A 14109-nucleotide genomic window follows, 5' to 3' on the forward strand; every position below is an offset into this window, starting at 1 on the left:
TGTCCTAACGGAAATGCAGTATATGTCAATATGTGGAGCTAACATACATACGTTTGAGTAAAGAGCTAGTGTTGATCTATATGGCATTCTTGCCAGTATTGGATAACCCGATGTTTGCATACTCAACTAATGGGAGCCGATTCTGCGTCCTGGACAGCTACACCAAATCCTTCTAGGAGGTTAATTATAACTGCTGCATTCAGCAATAGACAAGAAGTAATATACCTGCTTCAAGCACTTATTTTTTGGGTAGCTTATATTTCATGAGCCTTAGTTCCTCTCTGCATTGCTTATATCTACTGTCTTTCTTTCAACGCGACTGTTGTTACCTCGAAAACACAAGGAGCAGTTTTATGTAAATGTATGTCAGCCTCACTCATATTGTGCAGCTGCTTATAGCTGTTAGGTCTGAGCTATGCTTTTACTGGTCTACTCCATAGAAATCACTAAAACTGCGTAGAACTTACAGCTGCAAACTCTTCTTTTTCTCTTTCGCTTACTGTATATATTTCATATCCAATATCTGTGTAGAGCGCTGAAAGCGTTGTTTTCTTTCTGTCATCTAAACAATAAATGTTCCTATATTGTTGACTACATCAAAGTTTTGATATTACTCGCGAATCATTGAGATAAAGGGAAGCTTTGTTAATGGAGAAAGCAAAAGGGGATAAGAGATAAGTATCTTTGAGACTGTGTTATATTCCTTGAGTAAAACAATAAAACAAAACTTTCTCAAATTTTTAGCTAGTAGGGCAATGACATCGATGAAAGCAGATGATGAGTGAGCTATATATAGAAATGACAAATCAAGGACGTATTAAGACTCTTCTTCAGTCGATATGTTAATCAGAAGCCGTCGTAAGCCATTATGGTAATATTTATGCTACCTGTCGATAGGGGCATCGTCCTGTCTATATAATACAAGTCGGCGTTTTCTATAATGAATAGCTTTTTCCATTCATTATGCAGTGTTTAGCCGATAGCCGTGTAAATACCAGTATGAGTCATTCATGTTTAAATCAAGCATATTATAGTTGATGTATAGCCAGTGTATAAATGTGGTTTACTACACTCATCACAACACTCTCCATCTCCGTGATCCTAGGAATATATATGGTTACCAAATCTTATTAGTTCCTCTGTGATGGAGTATTGTTGTATATCAGAAGTATAATTATATCTGCAGATAACATACCTTAGAGCTTTACTGCAACATCTGTTGTATCCACTGATTGAATCTGTGCAAAGGAGTTCAATTGACAAAAATAATAGTTTTAAGTCTGGGGTGAAATATTCACGGTGATGAACATCTATTTTCCTCTCAAGATTAGAGAACATATAACCATGTAGATCAACGTAATATCTAGAAGGATCCTCTCATAAACAAGAGAAATAAACCTTTTATTATCCACTCTCACATACCTTCCTTTATTCTATATAACATATTTGCATATAAAGCAGCATCATCTAATAATCAATACTAATAATAACTACAATAATGTCCTTGTTGTTTCTATTGCGAACTCCACTATGATAGTAAGTGGAAGAGCCGGTATTTATATAGTTCTTAGTAAAAACGACGCGTTCTTATTATAAACGACGCACGAGTTTTTGTTTTATTGTGCACAATGAGCATACTGTCTTAACTAAAAGCATTATTGCCACAGTAAACTCAGGGACGATATCATCTTCAAATATTCTCTTTAGACGAAATGTCTCGAGCAATCTCTGCAAATTAACCTGCAAATCTGCTCTGATTTTGTCCAGCGGCGAGTTTTCAGCAATCTCCATGCCGCGTTGTCGCCGATTCTTAAGATTCTGGTGCCGGCAGTACCGAGTGCGGTTTCGTGCGTAATCAACTCGGCGCAGGTTTCGCCGGTTTGGATGCTCTTGCTTGGGGCCTCATACATACTGCACACCATGACCTCTTTCGTGAAAATCGGGGTCGTGAACCAGGCGTATATGTCTGTTGAGAGACGATTTTTGGCCATATGCCTTGCTACGGGTATTGCAACTTATTGAATTTAATGAGCAAGCTTTCCCAAAAATCAAGGATATTTTATAAGAGATATTTACATGTAGTTTTGCTTGATGCCATGTTGGACAATAGTATTGAAATGAAAATATCTATTTTTATTAAGCCACCAAAGCTTTTACAAGGAAAATCGATCAATCACTATGAGTCATGTAACTCAGAATAGGCACAAAATAGAGAAATGTAAGAAAATAGCGGATTCCAAAATGCCTGGACTACGAAAAAAACATTTTTAGTAAACAAATCAGGCGGGCCTGCCTTATATCGATCCTTTTACTGCCACTACTATTGTACCTTTTTCCCAATGTCCTTATTTATTGACCACACAATCCGAGTTTTCCGCAAGCAAGTTACCGAGCAGCCTCAACCATACTCCACAGTTTGTCCTGTTAAGTTTGAGATGGCGCGTACGCAATTTCAGAAGTGGATAGAAGATGAAGAGAAGCGAATGGCGTGCAAGTTTGTTAGCAAGACCAGTGGAATCTACAGCAGTGAGACTGGTCGTAATGCTTAATTTATTGCTACATTTGGTCCATACGATGCCCCACGTCAAGGAACACAAGTGGCTTCGTCGAACGAACAGGGAAGGGCCCCTAAGAGAGGTCGTCCGGCAACGATTTCCTTCAACCAGGTATCTCATGTTGCCTATAGTTAGCAGTAAGATTTGTCATAATCATCACTATTAAGCACATAGTGTATTATAGCATTTCGTTTGCCATCGTGCAGGTGCCCCTCTTACCAACCCTGCGGGGAACAGAGATGGTCGCCTTCCCTGTGGCTGTACAGCCAGTATAAAAGTTCGATCTATGAGTAAAGCTCCGGATATGGTTACGATCAATTACTTCTGGAAGCACCAAGGGCATCAGCCAAACAGTATTGATGATATGCGCACTGCCCCTATATCAAGGGAAACCAAAGCGCTGATTGAGCGGTTGGTAGAACAGGATTTGACGTGGACTAACATCAAGAGTATGATTCATCTTGATAAGAACCGTTTAGGTCAGATTCTCTCTAGGGATTTAACAACATTCCTCATTTGCTGCGCCTTTCATATCAAGAAGTTTATTATGCGATGACCAATGTTATGAAGAGGCGGTCATATCTCTCCCCCATGTTTGAGGATAGCCTTCTTCTCTGGGGCAGCAAGATCGAGGAAGAAAATGGCCATTGGATATCCAAGAACTTGTCTACCTACCAAGATGGCATGTTTCTGCTCGCTTTTATGTCTAATTAGCAATTGACGGTAAGAAACAGGAACATGATAATTCGACGAGTCGATACAGAATGAAGCTCTTTATTGATATGGTATCCGCTTCCTTGTTTTTTTTATGCTATTTTATTTAGGAGCTTAACATCAATGGCGGTACTGTTTGCCTCGATTCGACTCATGGCACATGTATAGATGGTGTATAATCGCAGTGCTACCTGTATACACTTGTTGCTCGCTGCCAGGAGACAGGAAAAGGTGCCCCACTTTGCTGGATGTTGACGAACTCGGACTCGCAGTACCCTGTCGAATTCTGGCTCAAATGGCTGAAGCAAGACGTACATTATCAGCCACGGTGCATTATGATCGATAACTCGGATACCGAAATGGCTGGCATCCTGTCTGCTTATGGTGACGACGTGCAAGTACTGATTTGCCATTGGCATATCAAACGTGCTTGGCGTAAAAATGTTGCGAAGAAGGTGTTTGTTCGTCCAGGTGATTTAACACACTCGCGTGAGGTGAAGATGATGCAGGATGAAGCCTTCAACAGGTTGGATGATATGCTACGAGCTTCCACTGAAGAGGGATTTGAGCTGGCGTACGACGAGCTGCAGTTATTCTGTATGGAATACGAAGAGGATTGGGATATGGCTGCTCTTCAGGTTTATTTTGACCAAGAGTATTTACCTAAGAAAGAAAAATGGAGTAATGCGTAGCGTCAGGTAGGTGTTCAAGCACTGATCCAAGTAAGTAGAATTTGTAGTGATATTTAAAGTGTTTATTATATTTTTTATCAGTTTCAAGGTCATATGAACACAAACAATTACGTTGAATCATGGCATTGTACCCTGAAAGAAGCTTACCTTGGAAAACTTAAACGTCACGTGCGGATGTCCTCGTGTACATCCTTTGGGATAATGCATTCCCGGATGTGATGGCATCCCATGTACAAGCACAGCTCCAGTTCTAAGCAATAGTCAGCAATCAAGGTGAATTGGCGCGTTACGATGCTGCAGCTGCAATTCCAGGTAAGTTTTGGTAATTAGGATAGTATAAGTACATGTACATAGACATATATTTAGATATATAGATTGTATTTTTAATGAATAAAGAATATATTTTATTCTTCAAATTGCATACTGTCTGGGAATGTCGTAGATACTGTTGCATTTGATTATGTAGATTGGCAGGATGGTGGCCATGTTAGGGTTAGATTTTTACAAATCCGGAAAACGACTCGTATATAGGTTGCTCTCATTTCGCTCCGAACAGAGAACCCAAAATAGTTTTGCAAGAATTCAAAGTCCTCTCTACTTGGATCGAACATAAAGGCGCACCGCGCCGAGAAACTTCCTTTTCTGTACATACCCCGAGGTGTTGCATGAATAACAACGCGATTGCCATAAGAAACTTTGTACCCGACTGTATATATATATATATATATATACGCTGTGAATATAGTAGAAGCTAATAAATAAATTTCTATAATTCACTTCATCCATTGCCTCTCTATTTTTTCTAATACCTATTATACCAAACAACAGCAACAACCACAACAACTTTCAAATCTTGATGTGGACACCCGCCAGTTCATCATCAGATCCTCAGTAACAGCAGCAGACACAGCAACGGCAAGATTCAGAAGCACCGATGCAAGCACAAGAATCCTAGGTTCAAGATGCATTGCCTGCATCAGCGGCCATTGATGGTGATGACAATGATGGCAGCAACGACATGACATCAACTCCACCTGGTTCGCAGACACCTGTTCGTACTTCTACACGACGCCATACATGGGACGAGGCTCACATCGACGCTCTCATTACTGCTGTTGGAACTAGATACGATAGACTGAAGACTGTCATTAAAACGCAAGCCAAAGGCCGCATCTAGAACGAAATACTTTCTGAATATGTTGCAGCTGATTTGTTGGGTCGAAGTAAAGAAGCATTGCAGAAGAAATGGCAAGATCTGGTCGATGAATATCGTGATGTTAGGGCTATAATTCGCAACAGTGGTAAGAACGGCCCTTCAGGTCAGGAGCGATGGTGCTACTACGACGCTGTAGACAGAATTGTGGGAACTGATACTGCAATTGTACCTCCTGCCACGATGGATTCCCTCGATGGCCTCGTTGTCAATAGCACCCAATGAGAAAGGGATAACGATAACGATGTCAGCGAGCGGCCCACACAGCGACGACGAACAGCGGCCTTTCAAGAGCTTGTCCTTGAGAATGCCAATCGGCAAACCGATCGCCTCATTGCCAGCATCAGCGAGGCATTCCAGTGGTTTGAGGAAGCAGAAGACCGGCGTTCGCGAGAGGCGCAGGAAGCAGAAGACCGCCGGCATGATATGTACTTGCAGACACTAAGAGATTTGTTTGGTAGCCCTACAAACACAAATAGAAGTGGAGAGCCTAGTATTAATAATGAAGAAGAACAATAAATTTTCTCATATTATAATATGGCATTTATTCAGAATTGTTAAAAGTGTATCTAGAATACCCTGTGTGATGACTAATATCTTCTAATATAGCACTTTACTGCACTTTACAGAATGTGAAGAAGAAAACTAGTCATGCCATTACAGACAATAACTGCTACGAAAAGATGCCCAATTATTTTATACGCGAACTTTTAGTACCAAGCAGCACTTCACGTCAATATCTAAAAGATATAGAGCGATTACTGGAGCAATGTATAAGGTATCACGTTTATTGATTTGAGGACAATGATTCTTTAAGCATATCGCGTTTCTGACGCCCTTGTGCAAACAACCTTGTACTGTCTTCTCTTGCACTAGACTGTCTATCAGTATCTATTATTGATATACGTCCGGTTTGTTCATCCTCTTCTGTGTTCAATGGAAACAGTTCGTCAGAGTGCAGATCGAGCTGCTCGATACAGATATCTTGGAGTATGCAACAGGCATAAATCACCAGCGTCAGGTTTGTATGATCCATGAGGTACATGTAATGTCGCATGAACCTCCACTAGGAAACAAGACGACCGAATGCTCGCTCAATAGCCATTCGCATTGAAGAATGGACTTTGTTGAATCGCTTTTCCGCTGGATCAGTTGATGAGCTAGGATACGGCGTTATGATTGCTTGCCGCAGAGGAAAAGCAGAATCTATGAATAGGTTCAAATGCAGAATATAAGCAAAGCTGTAGAACATCAAAAGTACAGGACTACTAACCAGCAAGAATGTATGTTCCATTAGGACACCATTGTTCAGGATCACTCAGCAGTCTGGTATTGAGCGCACTGTTATTAAAGGCGGGCGTCGTGAGTTCACCGTAGTGAACATATATTTGTGATGCAGTTGCAGTCAGCAACGTGTACGTTAAAGACATTAATATATCTCTTGTAGATTACTGTACCTGATTGACCCACGTTACTAAAAGTAAAGCGCCCATCTGCAGCACACACAGCAAGCAAGTTTATCGAGTGATGCAGTTTGCAGTCAAAGTACCGTTGACCTTGCTTCATTGGTTTGTGGATCACCACGAGCTTGCCATCCATAGCTCCAATCGCCCCTTGCAGCCTTGCTGAGGCATCTCGAGAGGTAGGTAAATCGGAGGGCAAAGAAAAGGCGTTGGAAGCTTCACGGGCTTCTTCCGGAGAGCGTGGCCACTTGATCTTGGAGCCATGGATGTCGCAAATAGCTTTTATGAATCGCACAGTAAAGTTGTGGTACAATCCTTGAGAAAAGCCAAATTGCGTCTCAAAGACTCTGTATCCAATGTGAGTATTTGCAAAACGCCATAGTACGCAGCAGACTTGAATATAAGCTAGTGTCATTCTTGATGACTCTGACACAAATTCCTGATGCACAGACAAAGTATTGACAAGCCATTCCAATGTGGATTTGCGCATGCGGTAATGATATTTATAGCTGCCAGGACCGTCGTCATCGCGAAGATTCGAGTGGGTCAATGTCCAATATTCCGTGCTGTGAATTCTTGGGATCTTGGCTGCTCGAAAATGATGCGGCGAACCAGCGTAAGCTGCGACGATGTTCGCATTGACCGAAGGAAGCATTTCTATGGCGGGTGCTACAAGTTGCGTCAAGAGCTTGATGAATGCTGCTCGACGACGTCTTTTTTCTTCAAGATGATTGTGCGTTGGGCAGCGAATGATGGCTGATAGTGGAATATTGTTAAAATAGATGAAGAATAGAGGGTGTATTTTTCTTTCGATACTTTTATTACTTTATGAAAGTGACAGTTTCCTTTTATATCGATCCGAGCGAGCCACTACGGAGGCCTTTCCATCGGAGAAGCCACTACCAAAATTGGAGGCCTCCGAGAAGCCCTCTTTTGGAAGGAGAACGGAAAATGTATTTTCCATTGCTACATTAGGGTATAGTGTTCTCTGTTCGGAGCGAAATGAGAGCAACCATAATTACTACTGAAGACAATACTATAGTGCAATGTCGCTGCCCTGACTTCATCCAACGAGGTTCAACATGCAAACGCATGTATTTGCTTAATAGGGTAGAAAATGTTTCCTTGCCACCTGTGCACCGGTCATCTGCTGTCCCCACTTCCACCGCTACAGAAACAGAAGCAAGCCCATCCCAAGAAGAGCTGTTTCAGCAATTTTTGGAAAGGTATATAATATATATGATGTGCGCTATCCATATTGTTACTAACTTTGTAATAGATTCCAGGTGACCTTCCAGAAACTATCCGAGCAAGCAGATAAAGTTAATGCAAGTAACTATATGCCCATTGCTGCCCGTTACATTAACCAAGTCTCCCAGTCTCTTGAGACTTCATGGTCAACATCAACGACTTAGGAGCACAACACATCTAACGAAACAAACCACCAAAGTCGATTTTAATATTTATATAAATATATAACTTGGCCGCTTTTATTTCAAGTTGAGGACTTCGTTATTTTCTCCCTCCATGTGTCGACTTAGCGTTTTTTCTTATATCTGGTGACTACTTAAAATTTTTCAGATCCACGGAAAATTCAAGTCTTGCACACAAAATAATGATATGAGTATATAGCAACGAGACGAATCAAGGTGCGGCATGAATACAGATGTAGGGGGTCTATGAACTTTTCTGTTTAAGCAAAACATTGTGATGCCAGCATTATTAAAAAACACAACAGAAATCCCTTTCCCTATTGTGGGACCATCTATCTAGGTTGCCTTTTTACTGTGTCGCCTGGCTATCCTAGTATGTTTTCGTTATCACATACATTCGTCGAACTAAATCTTTATTGACTTTTGATCTTCAGTAAGAGCAACCATAGGCAAGGATAAGACTAATGCTTTTGTATTCTTATGACATTTCACAACTTGTATATGAACGATACAAACTCTTATATCACTTCTCATATGGATGTTGGATTAACATCACAAGTCTGATTCGTTGGTCATATTGCTTGGAATCATGGCGTAACCGATTAGTAGCCAGCTACATATAGAACGTACCTTTGCTTATTAAAATATATAAACTGGTCCCTCCGCTTCGCTTCCGGACGATGTGAGCCCCTCCGCTTCGCTGCGTGTCAGCATCTGTCCTCTACGGACCAGTTTACTGGGGCTCTGCCCCAGACCCTAGGTGGGGGCAATGCCCCCTACCACCCCCCCTTTTACCTTCAAACAATGCTGAAAATTTGTTCTGCTTGACAGGAGTGAGAATGGTGTTTTTTATAATTTTGGTCTTGAAGTCATTGTCATCACTGCACTAAAAATGCCTAAAGGCAATACCTCTTTCAGATTAAGATTATGTAGCTGATTACTGTGTCAGTTACTCGAGTTAATGCACTCCGAACTCTCAGACGATTCATGTCCCATACCCGGGCAATCCTCGCAACTGAACAGATCGTGTTCAGTTTCTTCGTAAAATTTACAGGTCGGAATCTTAGAGGTGGAATTCTCTTGCTTTTGAAACGGGTATTGGACAATTGTTGAGGTGGAAATTCTGGGACATTATGAAAGGTGTGATTGTTGCACCCTAAACCTAGGCCGTTGTGTTCGCTCTATCATACTTACTAAAAATGTGATTGTTACACCCTAAAATAAGCACGCTTTGTTCGCTCTACCTACTAAAGATGTGACCGTACACCCTAAACAAAGCTCGCTTTGCTCGCCCTACTTACTTACCAAAGCAAAGACCCGAAATTCTATTATTTGTTACGATCTAGATGCTTTTGCTAATATGACATTGATAATTATATTTGCAGGACGTTCCCTCCCGCTGACCCTCCCGTTAGGGCGCTGCCCCGCTCTAAACCCGAAGCTCTAAAAGGTGGGGCAGCGACAGCAGGAGAAGTTGGTGGAGGCGAACTGTTGATCATAGGCACAGGTGATCGTGGCAAGGTAGTAGCTAGAGCGAGTATTGGAGGAGGTTTGTTTGTAATCTTTTCAGCAAAATTGCATTATCACCAAAAAATTAGTAAGTACACAGTACCGCAGTTGATAGGGTTAAGTGGGCATTCTCTATGATTACGCCTACCGCCTACGATGGGTGCTCGAGCCACAGATACAAAACGTAGGCGCAAAAGTTTTTACAAAAACGAACTATCTGTAGCTTTGTAAGCAAACTGCTGCAGCAGTAATATTCAAATACACATGGTTAAAATATGCGTTGCCTATTCTACTGAAACACTGCAAGAATGCACTGGACATGGCTCATTGCGATCCGAGCCACAGTGACAGGCATGATCGGTCGACTGCTTTGTCGAGAAATGTGCAGAAAAAAATAGTTAGTAAATTTGTAGCTCATCTAGAGCAGTCTGTCAGAATCCCGGCTAACGGTGGAAAATGCTCAACGATTTTTACAGAAAGACCTCAAATGTCGTTGATGGCAGATGAAATCAAGTAGTACACCTCTTCGGAACTCATATTGGGAAATGCAATGTGGTAATAGTCTAGGAAGACGACACAAAGTTGAAGTTTACCCAAGTCTCTCAGGAACGTGTAACGTTAAAAAAGCATGACCGTTACAAAGTGAAATTTCCAAATCTGGATTTTAGCTGGGATTAAAATCGTAAGCACCCTTCCCTATTTAATAGAAGATGGGAATTTGTCAACCCAAAACGGTACCTACAGTGCTATCCACAGCAGCTGAACGTATTGAAGTTCACTATGAAAATCTGTCAGTATTCTAGCAAAAACATAAGAATTAATTAAACCCTGGCCATAGTGAAAAAGGGAGCGAGCGAGATATCTATTGTTTTTGTCGTTCTTCCTGCAATATTGGGAACGTCACTATAGGGATGAATTATTACTTGTTAGGTGGTCATTTATAAAATTATTAGACACTCTTTACCTCCAGATGGTCTTGCAGGACCAATAAAGGAAATAGTTCCCGCTTTCAACGCCTCGAGCAACTCATGTTTATCACATTGCATAGCATTAGGCTTCTTGAGAGGGTCAGATCCGAAATCCCAACCCTTGATTTCTACCTGCCATTGTGTATGGCGATAGTGATTCTCAAATCCTTCCACTTTACGGAACTTAGACCATTGAACCTCCATCTTCGTCATGCCACGCACCACTAACAAAATAAACACGAAGAATAAATATACCAGAGGGATATCTTAATAAGTAGTATGATAATACCTTTGATCAGGTCTTAGGTTAGGTTCGAGATTTGACCATTCAGTTCATTAGCATGGCATGTATATTTAGGACCTAGTAACTTGTGGTTAGCTATCATGTTGCATAGAGAGTAAAAAACATTTATCATTACCACGCTCATCTTGATCATCGATGTGGCCTTCAAGAAATATACTTATAATTAGAGATTTGTATGTCTACCGAATCAGAAACATTATTTATATATACCTCTCTTCCTGGTCAATCGCTTGTTGAAGAGACTGGGCCATCTTTGATCCATTGCTCTATGGCCAGCTGTAACAGTAACATAAATAAATCAAGCAATACTTTATAATCTATAAACTTGAAAATGTACCTGGCGAAGACATCGGGGCCATTTCCATGTAGTCTTCTTCAGGCGAGTTCAAAAGAAGCGAATACTCGATACCAAATTTGGTATTCATTTCGCCCAAGACCTTGCGCAGCAAACGGCGATAAGCCTTGAGGTGTTGCGTCCTGCCATCGATAAAAACGTTCATTTCGAAGGCTTTCTTCTTCAGGTCAGTCATGAGCGTTTCGTCCTTCTTTATGGTGTCGTAGGCCGACTTCAAAACCGGATCAGCAGCACCCATAGCAGCTAATCGATCACCTGTAACGAAGCTGCCCCAATCTGTAAATTTGTTTATTAGCACTAATTTATCATTTTGTACGTGTACGACTGACATTGCTTTTCCTCTGGGCTGCCATTAGTAACCAAGTGTATGAAGGCCTGGTAAGTGGTCGTTTCTCGAACGAATTTTGAAGGAACATTTGTTTGTTGCACGTCCATGATCTATTTCAGCGATTAAAAGTTGTTATGGTGTGCTATAATTACTTTATTCGATTTTTTTGGACTGGGATTGGCAATGAGCTAGTGCTCAAAATTAGCCGAGGATGCAGAGGCAGTCACCGCCTCGGGCTTCAAGGGCCTTCTGCCTGTGCAAATTTTATTATTGCTTTCCGCTCGCCGGAGCATACAACATAGTTGCCACGGGTGTTCCATTCTTGAATTGATCAAAGGTATCAAAAAATCCTGATGTAAGGGTATTAGCCCTACGGCCGGCCAATGGAGCTTGAGAAGCAGTTTGCGATGAAGAGTTTAAGCCAGTACGTTCAGCGTTGTTGGACATGTCGGAATGTAGTAGGTTCTTATAAAAATATGAAGTTAAAGATGGAAATGTGGTGTACGTAGTTGATGATGAATTGTTGTGATAAATGTGGGTTGTGGATAGATAATAAAAGAAAAGAGGTAAAAATAAAAGACAATATGAAATACAGTGAGAGTCAAATATGAGATGATTTCTATTGAATGAACTCACAACCCTTTATATACTATTGAAGATGCTGTCTAGGCTTCCGTTTGGATGAACTGATGAATGGATCGCAGACATGCAGGATTTCAGATGTTGCGAAGATGAAGAAGGATGGGAAGGTTGAGTTTGGCGGTCAAGATAATGGACGTTGTCTTCTGATTATAAAGAGTCATTATGCCTTGATCAGTGTGTTCCTTGTTTAGTGAAGTCTCACCTTTGTCAGTGCTGGGATTGGTATCTGCTCTTTGATAGGTACAACGCGCTCAGCTCAGATAAACTAGATAGAAACGAAGCTGACTCAATTGTGATCCATGTTTGAGAGATTATCGATATTGGATTGAAACGAAGTACTGATAATGGTTGGTCCTGAGTTATTCTCGATTGTGATCCATGTTTGAGAGATTATCGATATGGTATATGGACTTCATGCTGTGGTCAATATAGGCTGCAGCCAAGATACACTATGCATGAATTGCTGACTGTTTTTAACGTTTTCTATACAGATATCATATAAATAACATTACTTATTTAACGTCAATGTGTGTCCTAAAATATAAAATTACTCTTTATTCATAGTTCGAAAATCACCCTTATGAATCTCCAACATTACCAACGTCGGAAATCATTTACGACCCATTTCCGACACTGTCGGAAAAAGGGGCCATCGGAAATGCCAGCACTGGTGGAATCAGAGTCATAATCAATATGATCAAGTAACCCATCATCTCTGTAATCAGCAAGATCAACAAAACTCATGCTATCTTGACCACTGTTTTCCTCTGAGTTAGAACTATGATATCTTGAGTAATCACCAGGCGCTCTTGTAGGCAAATCAGTAGCAATATCCTCATGGTTAACAGAAGTAGTAGAAGTACTACCCTCTTCAAACTGAATATCACTCAAGCCTTGTAAGAGGGATTGCCACTGGTTCTGATGCTTACGGCGCCATAAGAACTCTAAGAGTTTCCAAGGACAAGCATCAATAGTACGTTTTACAGCTGTCCAAAATCCTATTACAAAAAAAGTAAGTCTAAGAAGATAAGAAAGCAAAAATCAATAAAGAGAATATTATACCTTCAATCATATTGGAGTTGAAAAGCTGATCGCCATCTGTATTCCCTCTGCTGTAGTTTACTGTGGCAAAACCAACATCATGATTTACTGCTACATGATCATATCCCAACTGGCACAACCTCATATAAGGACGATGGCAGTCTGAAATGATTCTTGTACTAGGACGGACATATTGTTGGATTAATGGAATCAATGTATCAGCTGTTCTATATGGAACAATACAAAGAAAGGCCTTTCCTACTTGACCAGACCGGTTTTCTACCATCCCAAAGACCCAAACACGTAGAACTGGATGGCCACGATGGTAGTTGTTCTTGCCAAACTTGCTCTCATCAATCTGTATCTCGGTTACACTAGGTCCACCTAATAAAAACTTTTAGTTTCTTTTAAATTAAGGAAGAAAAGAAAAATATAAACTTACCCAAAGTAATATCATCATCTGTAATATCATTATCTATGATCTGGTAAACATCAAAGATGATCTGTGCAACTGTACGGCGGCCAAGTTCCGTCACCTTTGTCAAAGCCTTTGTAATATCTAATAAACTAAAAGAGACAGAATAAGTCAACGAGACCCGATAGGAATTAAAACTGGCTTATTATGATAACAAAAGTTCTCACTATTTAAAAGAAATGGCTTATCCTCAGCAACTATGATACCACAGCGTGTGCATTGAACGAATGAATTGATGTTATAAATCAATCATATAGGATTAAGTAATGTATGATGCATAAGTAAAAGGTACATCCGGGTAAATGCCTCAGATAGTAGCTATTGTGAATTACGTGATCCCAATAATGACGACTTCTTCCTGAGCATAGCTGATTGGTGTCTCACTAAGATGTGTATGAATAAAGAAATGTCCGCACA

General features: G+C 40.7%; 2 protein-coding genes across 2 annotated transcripts; both read right to left on the reverse strand.

Annotated features, from left to right (window-relative positions):
• Positions 1–2144: 2144 nt before the first annotated feature.
• Positions 2145–3002, reverse strand: BDB00DRAFT_106554 (uncharacterized protein). The gene is made up of 3 exons (XM_053116073.1): positions 2775–3002; positions 2330–2680; positions 2145–2250 (listed from the first exon to the last, which is right to left on the reverse strand). The coding sequence occupies exons 1-2, from the start codon at positions 2896–2898 to the stop codon at positions 2346–2348; spliced, it is 459 nt and encodes a 152-aa protein (XP_052973939.1). The 5' UTR covers positions 2899–3002; the 3' UTR covers positions 2145–2250; positions 2330–2345.
• A 5670-nt stretch (positions 3003–8672) lies between these two features.
• BDB00DRAFT_792493 (uncharacterized protein) lies at positions 8673–11641 on the reverse strand (the record flags this gene model as incomplete). The annotated part of the gene is made up of 10 exons (XM_053121125.1): positions 8673–8683; positions 8866–8956; positions 9123–9226; positions 9265–9285; positions 9372–9395; positions 9506–9598; positions 10544–10771; positions 11062–11127; positions 11189–11482; positions 11536–11641. 10 exons carry the CDS (start codon positions 11639–11641, stop codon positions 8673–8675), a joined length of 1038 nt encoding a protein of 345 aa, XP_052973940.1.
• Positions 11642–14109: the final 2468 nt, after the last annotated feature.

The sequence above is a fragment of the Zychaea mexicana genome (assembly GCF_025766255.1).
Source record: "Zychaea mexicana strain RSA 1403 chromosome Unknown BDB00scaffold_131, whole genome shotgun sequence".
Classification (NCBI taxonomy): domain Eukaryota; kingdom Fungi; phylum Mucoromycota; class Mucoromycetes; order Mucorales; family Lichtheimiaceae; genus Zychaea; species Zychaea mexicana.